The sequence below is a fragment of the Myxocyprinus asiaticus genome, chromosome 22 (assembly GCF_019703515.2).
Source record: "Myxocyprinus asiaticus isolate MX2 ecotype Aquarium Trade chromosome 22, UBuf_Myxa_2, whole genome shotgun sequence".
In the NCBI taxonomy this organism is placed as follows: Eukaryota; Metazoa; Chordata; class Actinopteri; order Cypriniformes; family Catostomidae; genus Myxocyprinus; species Myxocyprinus asiaticus.
In genome coordinates this window covers 35186758-35212717 of record NC_059365.1, presented here as the reverse complement: position 1 = coordinate 35212717, position 25960 = coordinate 35186758, and the positions used below count along the sequence as shown (strand labels likewise).

The 25960-nt window shown below is 37.2% G+C and overlaps 1 protein-coding gene across 1 annotated transcript in view; it reads left to right on the top strand.

The window, feature by feature from the left end:
* Positions 1-25960, top strand: part of LOC127413416 (netrin receptor UNC5A-like) — a 377604-nt gene that overhangs the window by 333347 nt on the left and 18297 nt on the right. Inside the window, exons 7-11 of the mRNA XM_051650562.1 lie at positions 4125-4313; positions 5997-6296; positions 9420-9507; positions 11791-11959; positions 16021-16254. Of these exons, the coding sequence (XP_051506522.1) occupies positions 4125-4313; positions 5997-6296; positions 9420-9507; positions 11791-11959; positions 16021-16254 (980 nt within the window). The remainder of the gene's footprint in view (positions 1-4124; positions 4314-5996; positions 6297-9419; positions 9508-11790; positions 11960-16020; positions 16255-25960) is intronic.

Here is a 25960-nt window from a genome sequence, read left to right as displayed (position 1 = left end):
CCTGGAAGAAGGTTTTATAGATGTATGACACTAAACTGAAAATGAGTTTTAGACCCATGGGTCAGCAAGAGTAAGATGACAAGGTGATGACAAGAATGACACCATCCCCACAGTCAAGCATGGAGGTGGGTCAGTCCTGTTATGGGGGTGTTTTGTGGCTGCAGGAAATGGCTATCCTGACTATGTGACTGACACCATGGATTCTTTCAGGTATCAGGCCATTTTGGCATGAAAAATTTGATGCTTTCAGTGTGTAAATTGAAGCTCGGTGATCACTGGACTTTCCAGCAAGACAATAACACCAAGGATACATCCAAGTTGTCCAAGGGATAGGTTCAGGGATAGATCGTGGAATGTCCTTAAATGGCCCTTTCAGTCCATCATTACAAATTCTAATAGAGAGGTGTCCGAAGCCTGAGAACACTTACCTGAAACATTTATTTGCTGTTATTAAGGATAAAGGATGCTCCACAAATGATTGACTTTGGGGGTTGAATATTTTTGACATGATATTTGTGGAGAGAATTATTTATTTTTTATTTTAAAATTTGGGTAAACTGAACTCTTTGTTCTCAGAATCACTCAAATGTGTATTAAAAACAACTTACTTTGTTTACTGAGGTTTTAGTTGATGTGTTTTAATTCACATCACCAGAATGTATTGCTGGTCGGGGGGGTTGAATAATTTTTATTGCAACTGTATATATATATATATATATATATATATATATATATATATATATATATATATATACTGTATATAGTACTGTATATATATATATATATATATATATATATATATATATATATATATATATATATTGTTTTGTTTTTTTTATGAAATCCTATTGACCAATAGGTGGCGCTGTCAAGAAACGCTGCATGTGCCCTCAGACCATGGTCCTCATCATTCATATTGAGTTTCGTTTCAATAGGACAAAGGGTTGCTGAGATACAGCCTCAAATATGTTTGCATGGCCAGCTCGTTAACTATGATTTTGTGTAACTTTTCAACAAAGGCAAAAATAAAAATTTGTATTTATTCAATCTGTGCAGCTCAGTCTGGACTGTGTCTCTAGGACAAACGGTTCAAAAGATACGCAGAAAAGAAAAGTGATTTTTTTTCACATGGTGGTGGCACTATAGAGTATGTCCTAGAGACCACAAATTTGGTATGGGGGCTATTCATGATCACCCAGTCAGTGTGACAAATTTCATAAATTTCCTTTGTATGGTTCTATGGGCTGCCATAGACTCCCATTGGAGAGGAATAATAATAATAATAATACTAATGAAAACAATAGGTGCCACATCACCTTAGGTGCTCGGACCCTAATAATAATAATACTAATGAAAACAATAGGTGCCACAGCTCCTTCGGTGCCCCTAATTAAGATAAATAATAGACAGCTATGAATTTTGTCATAATCTTTCAGCCCTATATTGCTGCCTAAGTAGGCATCGAGGGAGCTCACTAGCTTTTGAAACAGAGGCGCTCTCTCTCTCTCTCTCTCTCTCTCTCTCTCTCTCTCTAAGTGTCTTTCAAATCGAGACCGTAAATTTAGCAACTGGAAAAGTGCTGATGTAGTAAGCTGCCAGCTAACACTCCCATCTTTCCAACTGCAAAACAACCCATTAAAGCACAGATTTGATTACCTTTTTAAGGAGGCGGCAACAGGGATGCTGCACATCTACTGAAATGTTTTCACTGCAGTAAATTCCCTTACACTTTTAATGTAAGCCAAGTTAGGTTTGGGTAATTTTGTTTGCTAATAATCTTGCACTTATAAAAAGACACTCCCTGGTGAAATTTGGTTAACATGAGATTACAAAAACAAAGTAATACAAAGTCAGGCATTTCATTCTAAACTTGGCAGTAATTTATCATGCATTATCACTTTAGTGGTTCAGGTTATGTTGGGGATGGAATACTAGCTTACTACATATTGTGCTGTATACACTTAACATTGCTACACCGCTACTATATTTTAAAATTATGTGAAACAGTACGCATTCTGCAATGATAAACATTTCAAACAGCATTATGCTACATTGTTATGACATGACTTCATTTCGCTGCATGTTTATTTTTGTGAATGCTGTCCAGTTAGCATCTAAGAAATACAAATTTAGCATTTTTAATACACATTTGTGTTAAAAAAAAAAAAAAAAAAAATGTGTTGAATGCTTCTGTCTGATGTTATTTCTGGTTTATTTGTCACACTATGGAAGGTGAAGTCAAGCGCATTGCAGTGTGTGTAAACATTGGCAAATGTAATAGATTTGATCATTCCATGTATACATGCATGCACAAAATGTATTCTGCAGTAAATGCATAAATTGTAGGATTAGTATGGTAGTATGCTGTTCTGCTGTTCAAATTAAAAATAACACTACAAACAGAGCCATTGTGCAGCAGTAGTGTGCTCGTGCTGATAATGCAGATTAGAATTTGGACCGCGTCTTACAATCTAATAGACAGACAGAAGGCCAAATATGTATATATATAGTACTGTGCAAAAGTTTTAGGCACTTGTAAAAAATGTTGCATAGTGAGGATGTCTTCAAAAATAATGCCATAATTAGTTTTCATTTTTCAATTAACATCATCCAAAGTCCAGTAAACATAAAAAAGCTAAATCAACATTCGGTGTGACCAACTTTGCCTTTAAAACAGCACCAATTCTCCTAGGTACACCTGGACACAGTTTTTCTTGGTTGTTGGCAGATAGGATGTTCCAAGCTTCTTGGAGAATTCACCACAGTTCTTCTATCTGTTTAGGCTGTCTCAATTGCTTCGGTCTCTTCCTGTAATCCCAGACTGACTAAATATACAGTGGGGGGCTCTGTGGGGACCATGTAATCTGTTGCAGGGCTCCCTGTTCTTCTATTCTATTCTATTTGCAGAAGGGATGTTTGGGAGTATAAAATATGTATTTCCTATTGACACACTAAAGCTGAAAATATAAATAACCATCTTAAGACAAATGTTTTTGTGAAACATCTTATGTGCCTAAGACTTTTGCACAGTAATGTATTTATAGTATAACTAACTCAAACACATAAAATGTTAGTAATATGGTGTGAAATTTTGGCATTTTTTTGTAATTACTGTTATGATTGTCAATATTATAAATATATTCTGTTTACCTGCTTAACAAAATAGAGCTTAAATTGATGTGTTTCAAGTTGCAACAGGGTTTAAAATGGGCAAGGAGGAGGAGGGAACCGGCTGAACAGTCAAAATAATGTTTAATGAAAACTTAAAAAGACACAAACATAAACACACGCGGCAGCTGCATGTGGCTCTCTCTCTCGAACTGCCACATCCGGCTTGGCTTTATCCCTCTCCTCGGCTGATTAGCCCGATTGGCGGCCGGCCGTGCGCACTCGCGGCTTGGCCCGACCCCGCCCTCCTCTACATCACACAAGTAAAATCGGTTATCAAAACATTTCGATTTTCTGCTTTTTTTAAATATTTGCCTGTTCTATTGAAGCTTATTATTGGCCAATTGTAAATAAATAAATGCAATGGTAGAAATAAAAATGAAAACCCTATAAAAATATTTTAATTTCTACAAGTTGCAAAGTGTGGTCCAACATATAATTAAATGATTCAATTTTAATTTGAATATTCACAGTGATGGTTGTCCTTGTCAAAATAAAAACAATTCATTTTATTAAATGTTTTTTACCATTTTCTCTGCAATCTTGAGGCGAGACTGACATTATTAAAATGAAAGGCAAATTTAAAAAAGAAAATGAAAATATTTTTTTTTCCAAGGCATTTTCTGAAAGTTAACATAATAGTGACAAATTAAAATGTGAAGTTCAGTTTTATTTTATTTATATTTCTATTCAGATTTTCATGTTTACATGTATATTCTATGTTATTTCCATGTTATTTTTACTGTGGCACATACTTTGCAGACACTTTATGGAAATGAAATGGTTAATGGGATTTTTATTTTAAATTTTATCTTTGTATTTATTTATTCAAAATTGGCAGATTTTAAGCTCCATATAATCAGACCGAGCTGATAAATACACAAATGCTAATATCAGCTGTTACAAATATGGTCACAAATATTTTATCAAACCTCTCTCTCTCTCTCTCTCACCAGCTGCGTCGGGTGCTGAAGATGTGGCCCTGTATGTGGGGATTGTAGCAGTGGCCCTGTGTCTGACTCTACTGTTGATCATACTGGTGCTGGTGTACCGCAGGAAAAAGGAAGGTCTTGATGCAGATGTGGCTGACTCCTCCATCCTCACCACTGGCTTCCAGCCCATGGGCATCAAGCCCACCAAGCCAGGTGTGTGGGCACCGCGCAGGGCAGCCCGCAGCAGTAGGCTATTGTTTCCCTATATTCTTCACCCCTCATCACGGTCTTTCACACTCATCCTTTCATCCCAGAGCCCATGTTCTTGTGCCACCTGTGGCAGTAGCTGCCCACAGTCTTGTAAATGTGTTTGTGTATGTGAAGTGATTTCACTAAATGATGGAAGTAATAGTTTGTGTGTCATCTTCACAGTTACAAGTGTTCCAGAGTGTGATTTTGTTTTTCTTAATTCACTCTTGAACCTCCCACGAAACAAATCTTGCCTACTGCCATCTACGGTACTTTATTTTTATATATATTTAAAGTGTTTAATGTAACAAAAATGAGAACAGCTCTGAAATTGTGAAATCTAGAGATTCATTTTGGGATTTTCACCCAAATGAATGAATAGATCACCCAAAATTGAAAATTCTGTTATTATTTACTCACCCTCATGTCATTCCAAACATGTATGACTTTCAAAAATTTTAATTTTTGAAGAATACTGTGGCTGTTGTTTACCATATAATGTAAGTGTATGGGAACTGGGGCTATCAAGCTCCAAATTAAAAAAAAAAAAACTCCATGATAGTAAATATTGGTTCATACGACTCATATATTTCATATTTTCTGAAGTCATACGATAGCTTTGAGGAACAGAACAAAATTCCCATCATTATTTACTGAAAATCTTGACATCCACCCTACGAGTCAAATCTTTTCTGTGAATCAGTAAATCCTGTTGATCCACAAACCCGGTCTGAATGATTTGTTGGAAATGGAAGTAATCTGGTTTAACTGACTGACTCAATGATCCGGTTGCAGCATATAACAGCTCACAGAAGGGAAAGATTATCAGTTAATAACAACTTACATTTTGATCTGTTCCTCACACAAAGCTATCGTATGACTTCAGAAGATGTGGAACATAACACACAAATCATATGAACTACTTTTATGATACTTTTGTGGTGCTTGTGCATCCCATTTAAAGCTAGAAAGCATATTTATTGTAATTACATAGAAAAGACCAAGCATGTTTAACAATTGTTAAACATTTCTCCTTTGGTGATCCATGGAAGAAAGAAAGTCATGCAGGTTCGAAACGACATGAAAGTGATTACATTTTTTTAAATAATATTTTTTGGGGTGAACTAACCCTTTAAATTCATGTTTGAAGTTAAAATCAAGGGAAGACTTCAAATCGTCCATCTGTTACTTAGAAGTTATTTAGTAATGGTAACATTAAGCTGTCTTCCATTGATCCTTCCATGAAACAAATCTGCCTGCTGCTGTCTACTTTACTTTTATATACCTAAAGTGTTTAATTTTTGGAAAAAAATGCTAACAACTCTGACACTGCAAAAAATTTAGATGGATTTAGAGATTTTCACCTGAATGAAGCTACACAGAAAAGGGCTTTATTAAAAGTGTAAAAATTTAAACCGTGACTGCAAAGCTTTCTTTAAACGCTGTATGGAATTGATCGTGGCTGCTAAAGAGGAGGAGGAGGCATTGATTTATTTTCGAGCGAGTGTCTCTCAGCTCCAGAGTCCCGGCTACATCCATAGATGTGTGCCTTTGCATTGAATATCAATTTGTGTTGTGCACTTTTAACCAGCCTGACCTTTGAATGTTTTTTGACTTGTTTATTGTTTCTTTCTCTCTGTTATACAGAAAACTCTCATTTACTCACCATCCAACCTGATCTGACCACAACCACCACCAGCTATCAAGGAACTCTGCGCTCCCGCCATGAAGTTTCTGGAAAATTCTCCATGAGCAATGGCCCCCTCCTGGAACCCCTTCCTAACGGCTCCCACACACTACACAACGGCAAACTGTCCAGTGACCCCAACGACTTCATGAATCGCCTTTCCTCTCAAACGTATTTCAAAACACTACCGAGAGACAGCATCAACACCTCCTATGGCACATTCAATTTTCTGGGCGGCCGCCTCACCCTCCCCAACACTGGTAAGATTGTATGACTGAAGACAAATCTTATAGTGCAGTGAGTTAATTCAGGCAGGCACCCCTAGTGGCCAAATTGGTACTGCAAGCTACAAAATATGTTTTTTCCTAAGTTTTTAACTTTGGAGCACTTTTAGGTATGTGGGAAAACACTGTGGGAGCGTAACAAATTATGCAGAGAAATATATTTAGGATTTTTGCACTGTGTCTGTAAAAATGGTCAGTAGAAATTCTGTTGAATTGAATATAAATGTACACTGTATAAATGGATATGAACAATTACAAGAAGTTTTTATTTATTTATTTTTAATGATTATACTGCCATCATACAAGGAAAGAACAAGATGACAGGCAGTTGGACAGGTCAGGTGTTATGGAGATAATAGAAAGAATGAGGCTTAAAGGGAAAGTTCACCCAAAAATGAAAATTCTGTCATCAGTTTGTTCCAAACCTGTAAATGTGCTTTTGCCCATGGAACACAAAAGCCATAGTCACCATTCATTTCCACTGAATGCTAAAACAGGCTAACATTATGCCTTACATCCTATTTTGTGTTCCTTAGATGAAAAAAGGTCATTTTGGTTGAACTACCCCATATAAGCTGCATAGACTTGGTCTGTCATAGGTGTGTGTAAATATGTTATGCCTGTTTTATGTATGCAATAACCACATTAATATTATTGCTTCTAAAATACTAAAATTGAACATACTTTTAAAGGGATACAGTAGTACACCCAAAATTGACAATTCCCTCATCATTTACTCACCCTCATACCATCTCAGATGTATGAATTTCTTTCTTCTGCTGAACACAAGCAATGATTTTTAGAAGAATATTTCAGCTCTGTGGGTCCATGTAATGCAAATGAATGGTGACCAGAACTCCAAAAGCTCCAAAAATTACATAAAGGCAGCATAAAAGTAATCCATAAGAATCCAGAGGTTAAATCCAAATCTTCAGAAGCAACATGATAGGTTTGGGTGAGAAACACATCAATATTTAAGTCCTTTTTTTTTTTTTACCATAAATCTCCACTTTCACTTTCAAAATGTGGAAGAAAGTGAAAGTGGGGATTAATATTGAAAAAGTACTTAAATATTGATCTGTTTATCACCCACACCTATCATGTCACTTCTGAAGATTTGGATTTAACCACTGGAGTCTTATGGATTACTTTTATGCTGCCTTTATGTAATTTTTGGAGCTTCAAAGGTCTGGTCACCATTCATTTGCATTGTATGGACCTACAGAGCTGAAATATTCTTCTAAAAATCTTTGCTTGTGTTCAGCAGAAGAAAGAAAGTCATACACATCTGAGATGGCATGAAGGTGAGTAAATGATAAGAGAATTTTCATTTTTGAGTGAACTATCCCTTTAAAGAAGACCCTCTCTAAGAATTCCCAAATTAGCTGTTCAGGGGGTCTCTCTGTACATTCAGGAGTCTTAGAACCCCCTTAATTCACACCATGTACGACTGCAAACAGTAAGAGATGTTTTTTAATGTTTAGTCAGGAGTGTTGTGAAAAGCTCTGGAGCTTTGTTAAACTGCACCGACATGGCCCAAAATCGAGAGGTGAGGTGATCCAATTTCACGGGAATCCAAACATTTTTTATGTAAATTGGGAGAAAACCTGCTAAAATATGTTTTCGAGTAACAAGGCAGAGCGGGTAAAGAAGTGCTTCCATTTATAAAGTAATGATTGTGTTATGACAATGACGAACGTTTTCTTTTTAGGCAAAAATAGCTGTAATTGGGGAACGTCTTGTTTTTATTTTATTTGATTGTTTTTTAAGAAAAAGAATACTTCGCTGCATCTTCCACTAGCCGTGCCAGTGCTTTAGTTGTCAGCTGTAGCACTGTAAGCCGATATGCAGCATGCACATTCATAGTGCCTGCAACTCTATACACTCCAAGGACACCACCAGAGTGTTTTCAAACCAATTAGCCTCTTTAATAACAGACAATGGGTTCATCAGCCTGTCACATTATGAATCATTCGCGGTCAAAGAGACAGCTCACAAGACAATGGAAATGAATTAATCTAGGCTCCCTGAGCCGAGGTCGTACTATGAAATGCAGCAGCTTTCTGTAGCTACAGTGGAACTAAAACCTGTTGTTTGTAAGGGTTTTGAGGATGTTATGTGGCTAATGCCTTCAAGACCACCTGGGAAGTTTGTACTTACGATTTTGGAAGTTGGAATAATGACATGATGTTCAAGATTTTGGTCATGCCCTGAGTTGTTCCTGGCAAACTACTCAGCCTGACAGGCTTTATATGGTTAGGACTAGGGATGGGGGTGGGGTTAGGGTCTCTGCTGCCTGCCAGGAACAATTCAAGGCTCCTTTGTACAATGGTCAGTTTCCTATTGTTCTCTCTGTTTTTCACCTACCGATGGTGGTTTTTTAACTTAACTAAATAAAGTTTACAGTCAACATTCATAGTTACTTATGAACAATAATTAAGTGATATATCAAGTAAATAATTAAGGTAAAACAAGTTTTGTGTCTTGTCTTTTCTAGTCTTTCACTTTCAGTATAATGCACCAAAAATATTCATGAATAATCTTGCATTCAGTGTACAAAATTTTGTCACATAAAATGGTCTCTAGAAAAAGATGCCCTCCCCATAATTCCACCTGCAAACAGCTAGTGGCTTTTGGCTTTTTTTTCTTTCTTTCTTTTTTTAAAGGCACAAGCCCTTCTTTGCGTCCTGCCCCAACTTCCTGTTCTTCATGCGATTTAATGTGTTCTTTAAGCAAACATATATTTTCTGCTAAGCGATTAAATGTAAATGACCACAACCATTTAGCTTCCGCCGTGATTCTTTAATAGACACACTCCCAACTTGGAAAACCAGGGCTCAAAAAGAGGTCCTGAGTGTCCCTGGTAAGCATAACTGCATACAGAGACAGTTTCTGTCTCCAGGTTTAACACAGAGGCAAAGTGGAGTTTTTGAAGGTACACCTGGAACATGTACACATCTTTGACCTTGACTGTGGATTTGTGCGGTGCTACTCGCATTTAGTTTTGTCACATAGAAACCCGCTTTGACAAATGACAAAAGCAGCGTTCAGATGGAACAAATGAGCCTACGTTTCTTCTTTTGTTCCTATTTACATTAGGAATCAGCCTGCTCATCCCGCCAGAGGCCATTCCCAGAGGGAAGATTTATGAGATTTATCTCACCATTCAGAAGAAGGAAGATATGAGGTAGGTCCCTGGAACCAATCTGTGGATCTGCCTCACAAAGGAAAGATGCACAGTTTGAGTCAAATTAAAGAAGACCTGACTGAAGAGCCTTGAACATAATTCAAGTCAATCTCCGCAAGCTGCTGTGCATGAATGTGTATGTGTGAGTTTACTTAGCTATAGTTAGTTAAATTTAAACCTCCCTTTATGGACATTTTGGGATGCCCTCATTTGAATACAACTAATTTTTTTTTTTTTTGTCATAAATGTACATTTGTGTTCATGTTCCATTTAAAGTTTACACAGTTTCCGGGACTCATCAAGTTTTTGCATTTTTAAGTATTTTTTACATTGTCAAAAATGATAACCAGCAAGCATTTTTCATAATTAAGTTTATTTTTAAGGTCGACACCTTGGCTGTTCACGTTCATTTCTTACCAGAAAGAGAACAGGTGTAACTTTATTTTTTTTTTAAAGAAATTATAACATTTCTTCTTCCCTGAAGTAATTATAATAAAAATATTCACTTCTTTTTATTTTATTTTATGCTATTTAACCTGCACATTTCTAAATTACACCATTAATTTTATTATGCATTAAGAAGATTAATGTTAACTTCACTTCAGTAAAAACCTATACTTCTATAAGTTGAAACATGAAGAAGATATAAGAATGTGTCATACATTGGGGGCAGATTGGTGGAAAAAAAAGAACAATAGAAAATAATGTCATAACAATAATAACTAGTACATGGCTGCAGAGACTGATTGCCTGTTATAACTTAATTTTTAATTTTCTATTTTTATATATATTTAGAGACATTTTTTAGCTATTTTTTTGTCAAATTGTAGCATTTTTATAAATTGTTTTGAAGTGTCTGTTTTTGCAATAATGTGACATTACTGTGTGTTTACTGTCAAACCTGACCATGGTGTTACAAAGAGAAGACATAAAATAAGATTTTTTTTTTTTAAACAAATAACTTATTTTAAATAGAAAAACTCTGTGTGTGTGTGTGGGGGGGGGGGGGGGGGGTGTGCAGGTTTAAGTGGTTTACGAGGACTTTATTTTAGGTTACAAACTGGTAATTTCAAGGGTATTATGCTATAAATGTGGTTTATGAGGACATTTCTAGTGTCCTCATTATTTAAATCACTTAAAAAACATACTAAACGATGTTTTATTGAAAATGTAAAAATGCAGAAAGTTTTTTGTGAGGGTTAGGTTTAGGGGTTAGGGGATAGAATCTATAGTTCATACAGTATAAAAATCATTATGTCTATGGAGAGTAGTCATACTGATAGCTGCACCAACATGAGTGTGTGTGTGTGTGTGTGTGTGTGTGTGTGTGTGTGTGTGTGTGTGTGTGTGTGTGTGTTTTGCACTCTGGATGTTTTATAGTCCCACCTCTTAATTTCTATATATTTAAAAAAAAAATGTCAGCATTGTGGCTGATTTATTAATTTTATTCGGCGAATTGAATTAAAAAAAAAAAAAAGTGCTCTTTTAGGGTCTCTCCCATTAATTTCATATGGCGAACAGCAAAGGTGTAGCTTTTTTAGTCTATGAAAAGTCTTGTACCACAGGAAACCATTTTTATAAGAAAACAAAAAACTGAAATCAGACAAAAATGACAGATCTTTTTTTTTTTTACATTGTCCAAAATGATAACCACACTAGCAAGCATAATTCATAATTAAGTTTATTGTTCTTGTCCCATTGTCAAATTGTTTCTTGTTTTAAGCATAAACCTTACTAAATGTTATTAGATTTAAGCTGAAAACAAGAAGAAACTATTTGTATTTTAATTCAAGATGTATTCTCTGAAAAAAAAAAAAAAAGTCTTAATATCTTACAGAATTTTGCTTCTAGAGTATTTGTTTTTACAGGTTTAGATATTTTTACTGATAAACAAGACAAAAAAACTGATTAAAAACATGATTTGATTATAGCCTAATGCTTGAGATATCAAAAGCTTGTGTGTAAGAGTTTAGTTTCTTGTCTGTTTTACAGTATGTCACTGATGCATGGGCTGCACTGGGAGAAATGTTCTCCTGTTTTAGTTTTTCCTGTCAGAGTGCAGCACCAGGTGATGCTCTGGCTATTTTCTCCTCATTCTTTCATGCCATGTTCACCACCAGCTCCTTACTGGGCCTGAATGCAAAGAGTAGAAAGTCAGATCAGAGCACCAGAGGCCTGATTAATAGAGGAACCTCATCTTGTAAAAGGGTGCTTGACACAGGTCATCCATTCAAAATCTTTTGGCTGAATTTCTGACCATGACTGCCCCTCTTCCCCCTCTAGGTTGCCCTTGGCTGGATGTCAAACGTTGCTGAGCCCCGTGGTGAGCTGCGGGCCTCCCGGTGTGATGCTCACCCGGCCAGTCATACTCAGTATTAACCACTGCTTTGATGCCTGCCTGGAGAATTGGGCTATCCGTCTGAAGAAGCAATCCTATGAGGGAACATGGGAGGTTAGTGTTTTTTTGCACTGCTGTGCATTGTAGGTGGTTGTAGCCACATTTTTGCGCTCTCTCTCTCTTTCTCTCGTCATCATGCTATTACATTTTATTTCTTATGGAGGGAAATGGGCTGTATCATCATAATAATTTTAAATAGTCTCTCAGACAATGAACCTCTGAAATGTCTCCATCAGTGTACCGCTCATTTCACCCATCTCTCATAATACCTGCACATTTAATCTCCATTTAATTGTACCAGATCTTTCCTCATTCCATTCAATGGCCATTTGCACCCACATTTACCTGCTCTGGGGTCAGTTCCTCATTACCTCTGACAACTGAATCTGCACTGAACTGTGCTAGGCACAGAGACCAGGAAGAGGAGGAACTAAGGGAGGAAGGACAGAGGAAGAGAGCGAAGGTCTTCTTTCATGTTTGATACTGTGCATAAATTATTCAAGCTCCTTGGTGTGCAGCAATGGGGCAGCAGTAGAATGAATAGACCTGTCTTAGGCAGAGGGTAGAGGAGCACTTTTAATCATCCCCTGCCCCAAATATAGTCCAACGGCGGCAGGTCGCCATTCTTTGCCAGGTACCACAGACAAAAGAGAAAAAACACTGCAAACTTTGTCCTGGAAAGAGCCTTGGCAGACACACTCGGAGCAATTCATTTCTCCCGAGGACGAAGATCAGTGAAATGCAAGCAGTAGACAATGAAATATAGTCTGTGTTGTTATCGAACCACGGGATGATTTTATTTTAGTAATTAAAAAAAATATATATATATATATATATATATATATATATATATATATATAATGGAAAAAAAATTGACCTTATTGTGGTCAAATGGAAAATGCCTAGTGCCAATACTAATTTCACTGATGAAGATAGTGGCTTATTTTATTGATTGCTGGATGTAATTTCCTGGCCCAGATCCCGAGGTGCATGACAGTTGGGTTGCCATTCTGTATTTGATTAGATAATGGTGTGAGATAGAAACAGAGAGAGTGTGCGCAAAATGTTTCTGATGAGCTTCGTGTAGCAAGTCCTGTCACCACAGATCCCACTTGCCTTTGTCTCTAATTAAAGCCACTCTGGGGAGCCATTATATGACTGTATCTGACCAAAGACTGAGAAAATGGCATGTTTCTTCACAATAGCATTGGCCTTTGCTAGAATCACAGAATGTCTTTGCTCTCTATTTTAATACTTTTTTTCTGCATTTTAAAAGCCACACTTGAAGGCATCTGTGATGTCTGTCAGGATTTGTATATCCAATTAAAGCAATTATCTTGCACTGTCCTAACGAGTTCTGTATTGAACATGGCAAACCATTAATTAGTTTATCCTCTTGGTTATTATTAGTTTAGAAGCACCTCAAACTGTCAAAGTGGCTAATTGATTAACACAAAACAATGGAGCAACATGGTGTAGGATTGGTTGCTTGCTGTGGATGAAGTTACAAATATGATCCCGACAAGGACACAAGACGTCATTCTTTTTGAAAAGGTGTCAATCGAGAAGATGCTTCAGTACACTTAATTTTTGTACACTTCAGTTTTTGTTAGGAACTTTACTTAATGAATTGACAGCCTATCTGCTAATCTTTAATCAACATGTTTTACCTTATTTTGGAGTGAACTATGTGTGGAGTTTACTTTGAAAAATTAGCTATTTTATAAGAGAAACTGTGGGCAATTTTGCATCAGGGAGAATTATTTTTACAGCTCTTGTCGTAAAACTCTAAAAGAGGTTAAATAATGTCAGGGACCCTACGTGATTGGCTAAAGAATGCCAAGTGCTCCGAAATTGACCGGGGTGTCATCCGCAGACGTTGTTATCTTCTTATTTAGTAAGAGAATCTTGGGTATAACAGCACTGGGACGCTATTTCACTATTTGTATTTCTCCTCTTATCTGTTATCGCAGCTTTCCAATTAGTAAAGAGGATTTTGATTCATAGTTAATTTTGATTTCTTTCACTGATTTGATCAGTGACGATTTCTGCAGATTACATATTTACGGCAGTAGATACGGCAAATTTGTGTATTTTGTGTAATAAGTGAGTCATTTAATCATTGACTCAACTGATTTGCTAAACAACACTGAGTCGTTCACGACCAAAACAGTGGAAGTGAACATGAACGATTCATTCAGTTTAAAGAATGTTCAAAATCACAGATTCAGTTATGAACAAAACATCTCTAGTTTAAAACTAGAGTACAAGAGTAGCGCAAAGATTGGAGTTGTGCTTAATGCCAGAGGTATGCAAACGACCCGGGCCTGATGGGACCTGAGATACCATAGGGTTTCGGGCTGGGTCCGGGTCAATTTTTCAAGTATGACTATAGGTTTGGGTTGGGTTCAGGTTTGTAATAAATAAAAAAATAAACATGCCTACCATACTTGCTCTACGCACGCGGTCTCACTCACAGACCTGAGGACGAGTTAGGGGCTGTTCACACTGAACGTGTTTTTGAGCACTGTTTTCCATTGTTTTACTACGTAAACACATGCTGGATGTTTATTACTATTGCTCCACGTCTCACTGTCTCTTCAGTGTCTCACGCAGTTATGCCACATTTTTAGGCACTGTGTCAAGTTAAAAAGTCCTAGTTTCAAAAATGCGTGTCGAGACACTTTAGTTCTGTTTCATTCATTGCATTGAGTCTATCTTGTTTTTAACGCAGATGTCTCAAAGATTTGACGTTGTGAAGATGTTTAGGCTGTGACATTCTTACACATGATTACATAAAATACAGCCTGTTGCAACAATACTTGCTTGTATAAAGAGAGTGAGTGATTACGGGTTCGGGTCGTGTTCGGGCTTAAAATCTGACTGTAACATTCGGGTCAGGTTCGGTCATATGGTCTGGGGTACGGGTCGGGTTCAATTAGGTATAGCTGCAGGCCAGAGATGTCCAAATGGGGGTGTAATCTCCAAAAGAAGGTGGGGTTTCTCCAAAAGGTGGCGGGGTTACTTCAAAGGGGGGGTTTGCAGAAACTCCAAAAGGGGGCATCACTTCCACTCACGGTAAGGGTTAGGGAAAGGGTTAGGTTAGGGTCTCCCTATATCTTTGCTGGCTTTTTGGAGCTCCCGCCCCTTTTTAGAGCTCTGCCTGCAGCTATATCTTTCTCGTTGTGTTCAGGTTTCATTTTAGGGCCTGTGCTGACCTCTTCTTGATGCTTTGACTTCTTTTGGAAGTATTTGAACTGGCGGAGAAGAAATGCACGAATTAACTGGCCAAATTTTGTCTGGAACATTAGTTATTCAATATTATTTACTTGTTTGTAGAGATGATGAACAAAAGAAATCACTTGATATTCAGAACAGCAGTACTCTTGTTTGTGTGATATTACTTAAATAAAACAGATACTGTTCAAAATTAAGACAAAAATTATTTAGAGATTTTTAGATTTAGTATTTTTTGGTTGCCAGACTTAGTGGAAATATGTCCATATTCCTTTTGCTGAACTACACTTGTGGTTACACTGTGGTTACATCCACTAAAATGACCTTGGCACTAGTTGGTTAAAAGTCATTAGAAAATGGCAAAGAAAAGTGAGTTAGTTCTGAGAAAAGCTCTAGCATTATTTGTTTGCAGATGCCATCTGGTTTGATATTTTGTTATCTAATGCGATGACATTCATGTGTGGTTTGAGTGTCCAAAACCATTTTGGGACCACTGTATACAGAATATTTAAGATCTGTACTGCTCCTTTTTATATTAACTTCCACTTCAAATAAAATCTGAGCAATAAGTAGATGAAATCCCGGAAGGCTTCCTGATCGTTAGCCGAAGGAAGGAGCTCTCAGATCTCTGTTAGTGGGTACTGTCATGTGTGAACATTCAGGATGAACCCCTAATATTAGTGTCTCATTAGAGCACAGAACACAGTTCATTATGCAGGTCATTCCATTTCTGCTCTGCCAAATAACTTCATTGTATCTAAAAAGTGACACTGAACATCCTCAGGGCAAGAGTGGACCATCTCTTTAATAAATGCTCTCCTCATGCCCACTTTCTGCCCTCTCCACTGACCTGTGTCATTTTCTCATTGGCTCATCAGGACGTTCTTCAGCTGGGAGAGGATGTGGTGTCAGAGCCATACTACTGCCAGCTGGAGGAGGAGATGTGCCGGTTGTTCACCGAGCAGCTGGGCCGCTTCGCTCTGGTGGGAGAGTCCCTCAGTATGGCTGCCGCTAAACGGTTAAAACTACTGCTGTTTGCTCCCACCTACTGCTCCACACTGGAGTACAACATCCGCGTCTACTGCATGGACGACACACAGGACCTGCTAAAGGTGAGGTGGTCTGAGATTGTGAGCTTCAAAATAAAGGCATCTGCAGTTGCCCCGGTTTGGTTTCACTTCCTTTTTCATGGTTTCCACAGTCATGGAAAACCTGTAAATATCAGGGGATTTTAATTTTTTTATTTCCAGGCCCAGAAAAGTGGAAATGAACGGAAATATACATTTGTCTAGTTAAGCCCAATTCTAAAATATTTTGGTGGCAAGAAATTGCAAAATCCATTATATAATTTTTTTAAATCCTTATGACTGAAAAAGTTTTTAGATGACTGAAAAATTTATTTAGTCAAATATGTGGGAACCGTAAGTTTAGACCAGCATGAATTTCCATACTGGTCCAGGCTGGTTTGTGCTAGTCAGTGATGGTTTTGTGCTTGTCTAACTGGTGAACCAGCACTTTCATGGTGTTCACCAACTCAACGTAAGCTGGTCGACCAAGGAAGTCTTGCTGGGTAGGCCGCTTAAAGGGTTAGGTAACCCAAAAATTAATCTGTCATCATTTACTCATCATTATATAATTTCAAACCTGTGAGACTTTTTTTTTTATTTTTTTTTTTTACATGGAACACAAAAGGTGAAATTTTAAGAAATGTACTGGTCGCTCTTTTCCATGCACTTAAAATTAGTGGGAACTGGACATTTCAAGCTCTGAAAAGGATGCAAAACCAGCATAAAGGTATCATAAAAGTGCTCCATTCGACTGTTGTGCTATATTCCAAGTCTTCTAAAGTCATACAAGCTCTGTGTATGAAACAGAGTGCCCAAAAATAACAGATTTTTCATTTAAGGGTAAGCTATTCCTTAAAGAATTCTGGTAGGGACCAGCATCCAAAATGTAACATGATGGTGACTAGCCGAGAATACACTCACTTAGCACTTTATTAGGAACAGCTGTACACCTACTTATTTATGCAATTATCTAATCAGCCAATAGTGTGGCAACATTGCAATGCATAAAATCATGCAGATATGGTTCAGGAGCTTCAGTTAATGTTCACATCAACCATAAGAATGGGGATAAAATTTGATCTCAGTTATTTTGACCGTGACATGATTGTTGGTGCCAGACAGGCTGGTCTGAGTATTTCTGTAACTGCTGATCTCCTGGGATTTTCATGCACAACAGTCTCTTGGGTTTACCCAGAATAGTGCCAAAAACAAAAAACATCCATTGAGCAGCAGTTCTGCGGATGGTAACGCCTTGTTGTTGAGAGAGGTCAACAGAGAATGGTCAGACTGGTTCGAGCTGACAGATAGGCTACGGTAACTCAGATAACTGCTCTGTACAATTGTAGTGAGAAGAATATCATCTCAGAATGCACAACATGTTGAACATTGAGGCAGATGGGCTACAACAGCAGAAGACCACGTCAGGCATTTTATTAGGACCAGAGTGTTCCTCAGTGAGTGTCTATCCATCTATCTATCTATCTATCCATCTATCTATATATATATATATATATATATATATATAATTTTTTTCAGCGTGACAGTCACATATTTTTACCTCCTTCTGGCTTACAATTATTTTTTTCCTGCTCCCTGAATGGATCAGGAATAACCAATGGCTAATGCCAAAGCTGCCTCTCTTAAGGAGCACATCTGATCAGACTGTTAAGATTTCATTTGCATGCTTAATTAGTAAATGAAAAGGAGAGACTCCCTGGCCACGGCCCCTGAGCTCAGCTCTCCTCTCACAGAGTGCACCGTTCCCTGCTCTGCCCACTCCAGCCTCTGAGAGCCTGCCAGAAAGGATGACCTCCCCTACCCAAAGCCTGCCCATCAGGCTCCTCTATGATGGAATTATTGGGAGAGAGAGTGCCAGGAATTTGCTTAAAATGAGCTCTTAACCATGCAGAGGATGGGAAGTGCTCCAGCTTTTGATTAATATCAGCTAACTCTCCACCAATTCTCTATGAGGGGTTTGGGAGAATGGGAGAATGCTGACTGTTCTCCCATTTCCAACTGAAGTGTTATATGTAAGGGATAATCCATGGCTAGGTGTGCATTAAATGCATTTAAATGCACAATATGGAGGAAAAGAACCTCCACGAAGTGCATTTAAAATAATTTAACGGACACCTAGATTATCCCACTTATACCATGTTCACTTGCCAGAATATATATATATATATATAATTTTTTTTTTCTGTTGTTTATGTTTGATTATTTTTGTGTATTTAATATATTTCCATTTGTATTTATTTAATATAAGTCCATTGCCCACTTCCGTGTATAATTTCTTAAAAATGTAAATAACAGCTTTGTTTTTTAAGCTTTTAAGAGGCCCAATGTAAAGTTGACCGTTTACGTCACTAGTCTTAATTGACTGATGTATAAAACAGCAATAAAGTTATCCAGGAATGGTTCTTGTCTTGTTTCGTTTGTGTAGCTGACATAAAGAATAAGGCATGCAGTTGAACCACCTAAAATAATATTTTAATGTAAATTCTGTTCATCAAAAATTTATCACAATTACAATATCAATTTACAATTATAATTGTTGAGCCCTATTCAAAATCTTCACTGTGGTAAGCCACAGTATCCTCATCATTATGTTCCAATATGTGTCAGACAGCAATTCATATTGCAAAGAAAACAAACATTAGCATTAACAGTCTTCTTTTGAAGATATTTAACAGACATTTGAAGTTAACTCTGGAGTATTGAGGTTGGTTACTGTCATAAAGCAAACATAGCAACTGCCATTGAGGTGAATGAGATTGCTAATGAATAGCTCTTTCCAGATATTATAGTCCCCCTTGACCACAGTAATGCTATAACACATGCTACTGTAAGTATGTTCAGTGGGATCATGCTTGCAATGTGTTGGCCAAGCATTTATGTCTGCATTTGCATACTTGCATATAGTTCACATCTGGTCTAACAGGTGACTAGAACCATATCTAACTCCCAGATTGACTTTCTTCCAAATATTTGAACCCGATTTATTGTAATGGAATTATTATGGTAATCGTTACTGGTAACAGATGAATATTTTAGAATTAGCATAGCATAGTCAAGGCTGAAGATACAGTACTATTTTGTAATAGTCTTTCGTCTCCATCGTCGTGAATATTAATTGCATATTCATAGCCACTGGGCTTCACACATCTCGCCATGCTACTACATAAGTTTAAAATACAGTAATGTGCCGCCAATGTAAGAGGCACGCTTTATATTTTCGAGGCTGATTTAGTTTTCTCAATGCCTCAAGTCTGAAAACCTGCCATGCAATACAGATACTTTGTCTCTCTCTAAGTCACTCTCTTTCTATTGTATTAACTTGTTGTTTTTCCCCTGTGCTGGCTATTTCTATCAGTCAACTGCAATCTTTCATCTCCCAGTTAAAGCATATTAAAAACAATGTCATTGTCTTTGATTATAATTATGACAGTTGGGAGTCTGTGACATTACAACAGAGATGCTTTCAATATGTTAGCGAGTCTTATGGGACCAATTAGATAAATATTTAATAGACAGCGGTCCGTTTCAGAGCTGCCTCTGCTGTTGTTTCTGTTGCTGGACAGGTCATGGTTAGCCCTACTATAGCTGGTTGTGCGCTACAGGACCTGTGAGAGACATGTCCTTTGAGCTGTCTATTTTTAAATGTGAAAATACTTATACTATATGAGAAAATACTCCTATCCAGGTTGACCTGTGAATGATCTCCAAATATAAGCCTGACCTGAGGTTTTCACCATACATTATGATTTTTACAGTTATTTTTGGCCTTTTGCCACTTCTCTTATATAAAAAGACAGTTGAGGACAAGAAATAATGTGGAGAGAACGAAGAAACAGGATTGCTTACATGAGCACCGCAGCTCGATGTGTTAGAACAAGTCTATTAACTTCTTTGTCACAGCTCCCACTCTTTCGTCATTATTAATGCGATCTCACGAAAGTACAGTTCTTGGCCTTTAAATAAAACGTGATTCACTGTGCACTAGATTATTTTCATTTGTCCCTTGAATGAAGTTTGAAGCACTAGCAGAAGAATGTTTCAGGTTCGCTAGTTTATCTGGCATTTCACCCAGCAGTGGATTGTAAAATATCCTCCTTTTTCAGAGATGGATGAGCGATGACCTTTGGTTCCTCTTTCCAAATTTTGTACACATTTAATCAAGACCCGTGTGATATTCTGTTCTCCCTCCTGACCTTTCAACCCTGCAGCCAAATGTCTGAGGAGCCACATCTGGTGTTTTCTATATGCTGACTATGATAGAAATGGAAGAGAGTTAGCAAGAGAGAGAGAGTTCTCATATTTGACCTTTCATCCAACATCTGAGGATAATTTTCACATATGTGCATGCATTCATACTACTGGAGTCATATAGCCTCAGTCTCCATTCACTTTCATTGTATTGAAAAAAAGAGCAGCATCAGCATTCTTAAAAATGTATTTTGTGTTTTGTGAAAGTAAGTGATTTGGGTTTGGAAAAACATGATGACAGAATTTTCATTTTTAACTTAATTGTGCTAGTGATATATTTCTAAGATGGTCGCATCAAAGAAACCGAATATCCAACAAATATTGAACCGAAAACTAACTTTCCCCCCCTAGATCGGTCACAAATATGCACTGTTTCAGAACTGAGAAGATGTGACAGACATTCCCGCCTTTCTCTCCAGTTCTTCCAGTTCACTTTCGTTAAGCAAAACCTCAAAACACTGCACCCTACTGTACTCTCGGTCTGACTGTAGCATCTGGGTGTATATGCGTTGCTGCATGTAGCCTCCTCTATGTTTGTGTTTGATTGAGTACTCCGATTCAAACAAACAAGACTTGGCACATAAATGCATCTATTCTTTGACTACAAGCTCTTCAGGCATGTTTAGTAAGTTCTGTTCTCTAGTTTGTGTGCAGCTGTGTTGTGTTCTGTTGTTACTATCGCTGTGGCAGACCTGTTTTTAGATAAACAAAGTGTGTTTTAGCTTAAACAGCCCATCTCACGAGTGGGTGCAGTATTTCAGCTGCTCTTGTGCACTCTCATGAACATGCACAAGACAGCAATGGTCAGTCAATAGTTTCAATTAATAATACATTAGATTTTGGGCTGTTTCTCACCAAACCTTATCATATTCCTTCAGAACAAGACATGAGTCGCATACAAGAATTTAGTAGACTTCTGAATTATACTTTTGCATTCTTTTGAAGCTTGAAGAGGTGGTCACCATAAACTGCCATTGTATGACACCACTGAGCACAATGTTTTTTTTTTTTATATAATTACTCTCTTTGTGTTAAGAAAAAGAGAGAAAGTAATATAGTGTTTTAACAACACAGGGGTGAGTAAACAATGACTGAATTTTCATTTTTGGGTGAACTATCCCTTTAACAAGACGCACAGCCTCTACGTTACTAACTATTCTGCTTTGATTCATCAAATTCATCTCTTCTGAAATGATTGTTTGGAAAGCAGATTTCACATTGCTCACATTTTAAGTTATTAATCAGAGAGAGGAGGAAGAGGTGTTGGGTGAAAGGAGAAAAATAACCCCATCACCAGCTTGAGAAACAGCTCACAGACATATGTCTTCATGATTTACACATGTCTGCCTTTTTCATTCCAAACTATTTTCGGACTTTTCCAACTTGCTCGTCACCTCGGAAAGTGCAAGATATGTTTTCTCATGGCTGAGAAGTCGTGAAAGATGCCAGGTGGAAATTAGTCGTATGTCAGTATGTCAGTCACTTTATCCTATCATGTCTTTATGTGCTGCGAAACAAATGAGATTAAGTTATTAGAGACTGAAAAATGTAATTGGCGGAGCTATACTGTCATTAAAATCAAAGCCATTTATTTAGTTCAATGATTAATACGTTACGTAACAAACTTGTCTCTGTGGTTGTTAATTCATGGCCTGCTGATTTTAATTTTATATGGCATGGTGGTTATTCCTTGTACCTTATTACTGGCAAGCCAATGGGGACAAAATGGATACTCTGCATTCATGTTTAATAGCTTTTTATTTGAATAGCTCTGCAATATTTTAACTTTAAGGAATGTATTAATGGTGCTTGGTAAGGCACGCATCACTATAACTATTGCTTATACAGTACTTGGGGTAAGGAGTTTGTTCAAATCCATGACTCTACATATTTAAAAGAAATATTGGTAACACTTTATAATAATGCTCCATTATTAATAGGTAACTATGCAGGAATTAATGCAGGACAAATGAGTAGTACTACATTAACACTTTAGTTACTACTGTTAACTAATATGGAAACATGATTAACCAGTCAGTAAGTAATAGCAACCTGATGACTGAGGTAGTTCACTGTTAGTCAATAATGACTATGGCTAATACTACTAATTAATTACTAATCAAAACATTAACATGTCTAAAATGTGAATGATTATGTTTTTATTGAGATCATGCATGGGTTCTTTGTGGGAATTAATTTATGAATGTAACAGGTCGCTAAATCAAGGCTACAGTGTCTGGTAGAGTATCATAGTCAAGGATGTAACCGCATATTCAGGATTAATGGGAACCAAATTTAATAATGTAATAATTAACCATGGAAAAAAACAATATCAGTAGACCAATATTATGAATACACATGTCCCCCTAAATGTCAATGGTGGTTACAGCCATGATCATAGTCAGCTTACCTTACAGAAATATAGAGATGTATGTGCCCAACCTATGTATTCTTTGGGATATCTCTTCTGTTCATTAAAAAATTATTAACTTCTGCATGTTTTATATTTCTGGAGGTCTTTTTAAAATAATTCTGGTAACTCATAAATAATGAGTCAAGTGTTACCACATAAGTATGAAGGAATTACTAATGATCTGGACCATTATTCTAAAGTGAGGGTCATGGTAACGCATTATTAATTAATGATATCTTACTGTTTCTATCCTTGGGAGTTAAAGGTTATCTGGGCCATTATTCTAAAGTGAAAACACATTATAAACCATTAATAGTAACTGAAGTGTTACTTGTCAGTTAGTAATGAATACGCAAGTGTTTGTTCCTACATTTTATTCATTTAATCAAACAGATAGTTAACAAACATTCACAGACATTCAAAATATTTGTTTTTTCTGGCATTTAATTATGAATCATTGAAATAATTGAACATAAATGCGATAAATGTTAGACAGCCCACTCTGTAAATGCGTACAGTTTTTATCAAAGTCTTTTTACATGTTTCCTACTTCGCCTATGTTCGGTGTGAACAGAACAGAACTTATGTTAAAGTTTACCGCGTGCAGGTGGATCGACGGGAGGGCAGAGCAAAATTGCACTCGCTCTTCTTTCAGTTTCAGCGTGAGCACTGCATATGGCCAACCCTGATTGGATTAGAAGCTTGATGGACATGACACTCATAATTTTTTTTCTTCATTGGATCCATTAAGTTACTCAGAAAAAAAAATATGCAAATAACAGCTTTGTTTTTTAAGCTTTTAAGGGGGCCAATGTAAAGTTGACCGTTTACGTCACTAGTCTTGATTGACTGATGTATAAAACAGCATAACAGTATAAAACTTCACATAAAATTAAACACTTCTTGTAAGATTAACCTACAGTATCTATGAATAAAAAAATCATTTAAAAAATGTTTTGTATATTCAAGTGTGTATTCATTAATTAATAATGCATTACCATGACCCTCACTTTAAAGTAATTAGTAATTCCTTCATGTTTATGTGGTAACACTTGACTCATTACTGATGGGTTACCAAAATTATTTTAAAAAGACCTCAAGCGATATCAAACCTGCCAAAGTTAATAATTTGTAATGAACAGAAGAGATATCCCAAGGAATACACATGTTGGGCACATACACCTGTATGCTGACAATGATACTCTACCAGACACTGTTGCCATGATTTAGAGAGCTGTTATGTTCATAAATTTATTCCAGCAAAGAACACATGAGGCGCATGTTTCTCTGAAGGGGCATTTCATGATTATGTTCACAATAAAAACATAATCATTCACAGTTTAGACACATGTTAATGTTTTGATTAATAATTAAATTAGTAGTTATTTTAAATTAGTCATAGTTAGTTGATAGTTCTCAATTAGGAAAATTAAATTCAGTAATAACTGATTACCTAACAGTGAACTACCTCAGTCATCAGTTCGCTATTACTTACTGATTGGTTAATCATGTTTCCATATTAGTTAATAGTAGTAACTAAAGTGTTAATGTAGTACTACTCATTAATCCTGCATTAATTCCTGCATAGTTACCTTTTAATGACAGACCATTATTATAAAGTGTTACCAAAAAATGTATAGCTGTTACTTCTCTAAGCAATCAGATTTAAAATTTTCATCTGGTGGATGATAAAACGGGAGAAAAATCCCATTTACAGTGAAGGTGGGATTACTAGCCATATCTAGGGATCAGAATATCACAGGGACTTTGGGTGGGCTCTTTTGATTCAGACCTGTAAAAAAAAAAAAAAACACTCTGAACAACTTTGCTACTACCTAGAAATGCCATACAAATAAAACTACCCATAACACTATAGCAATGGCATAGCAACATGCTTAGCCAACAACCCTAAACACCCCAGCAACCAACGTGCAAGACTCTAACAACATCCTAGTAACCAGCCAAAACACCACCTCAACGCTTTAGCTAACACCCAAACAAGTGCCTAGCAATCACCCAGAACACCCTAGCAACCACCTGGCAATGCCCTAGAAACCACGCAGAACACCACAGCAATGCTTTTGCAACCACTCAAGCAAATGCTTAGCAGTACCCTTGCAACCATCTAGAACACCCTAGCAACCACATAGCAATGTGCTTAGCAATGCCCCAGCAACAACCCAGAATACTCTAGCAACCAGCTAGCAGCACTCTAGCAACACCCTAGTAACAATGCAGAACATTACAGTAATACCTTAGCAACGAACCAAGCATATGCCTGTAAGTACCCTTGTAAAACACAATGCAATGTGCTTGGCAACACCCTAGCAACAACACAGAACACTCCAGCAATCAATTTGCAACACTCTAGCAATGTCCTAGCAACAACCCAGAACACCCCAGCAACTGCATAGCAATGTGCCTGGCAACACTCTAGCAACAACCCAGAACACTCCAGCAACCAGCTAGCAAAAATCTAGCAACACCCTAGTAACAATCCAGAACATTACAGCAATGCATTAGCAACCAACCAAGCATATGACTGTAAATACCCTTGTAAACCACATAGCAATGTGCTTGGAAACACCCTAGCAACAACCTAGAATACTCTAGCAACCAGTTAGCAACAATATAGCAATACCCTAGTAACAATCCAAAACATCACATCAATGCCTTAGCAACCAAACAAGCATATGACTGTAAATACCCTAGTAAACCAAATAGAAATGTGCTTGGCAACACCCTAGCAACAACCCAGAACACTCCAGCAAGCAGTTAACAGCTCTCTAGGAATGCCCTAACAACCACCCAGAACACCTTAGCAACCGCATAGCAAGGTGCTTGGCATCACTGTAGCAACAACCAAGAACATTACAGCACCTATATAGCAACACTCTAGCAACGCCTTAGCAACCACCCAAGTAACTGCACAGCAATACCCTAGCAATCACCAAGAACATCTTAGCAACCAGTTAGCGACACTCTAGCAATGCCTTAGCAACCACTCAAGTAACTGTATAGCAATACTCTAGCAGTCACCCAGAACGCCCTAGCAAATGCATAGCAATGTGC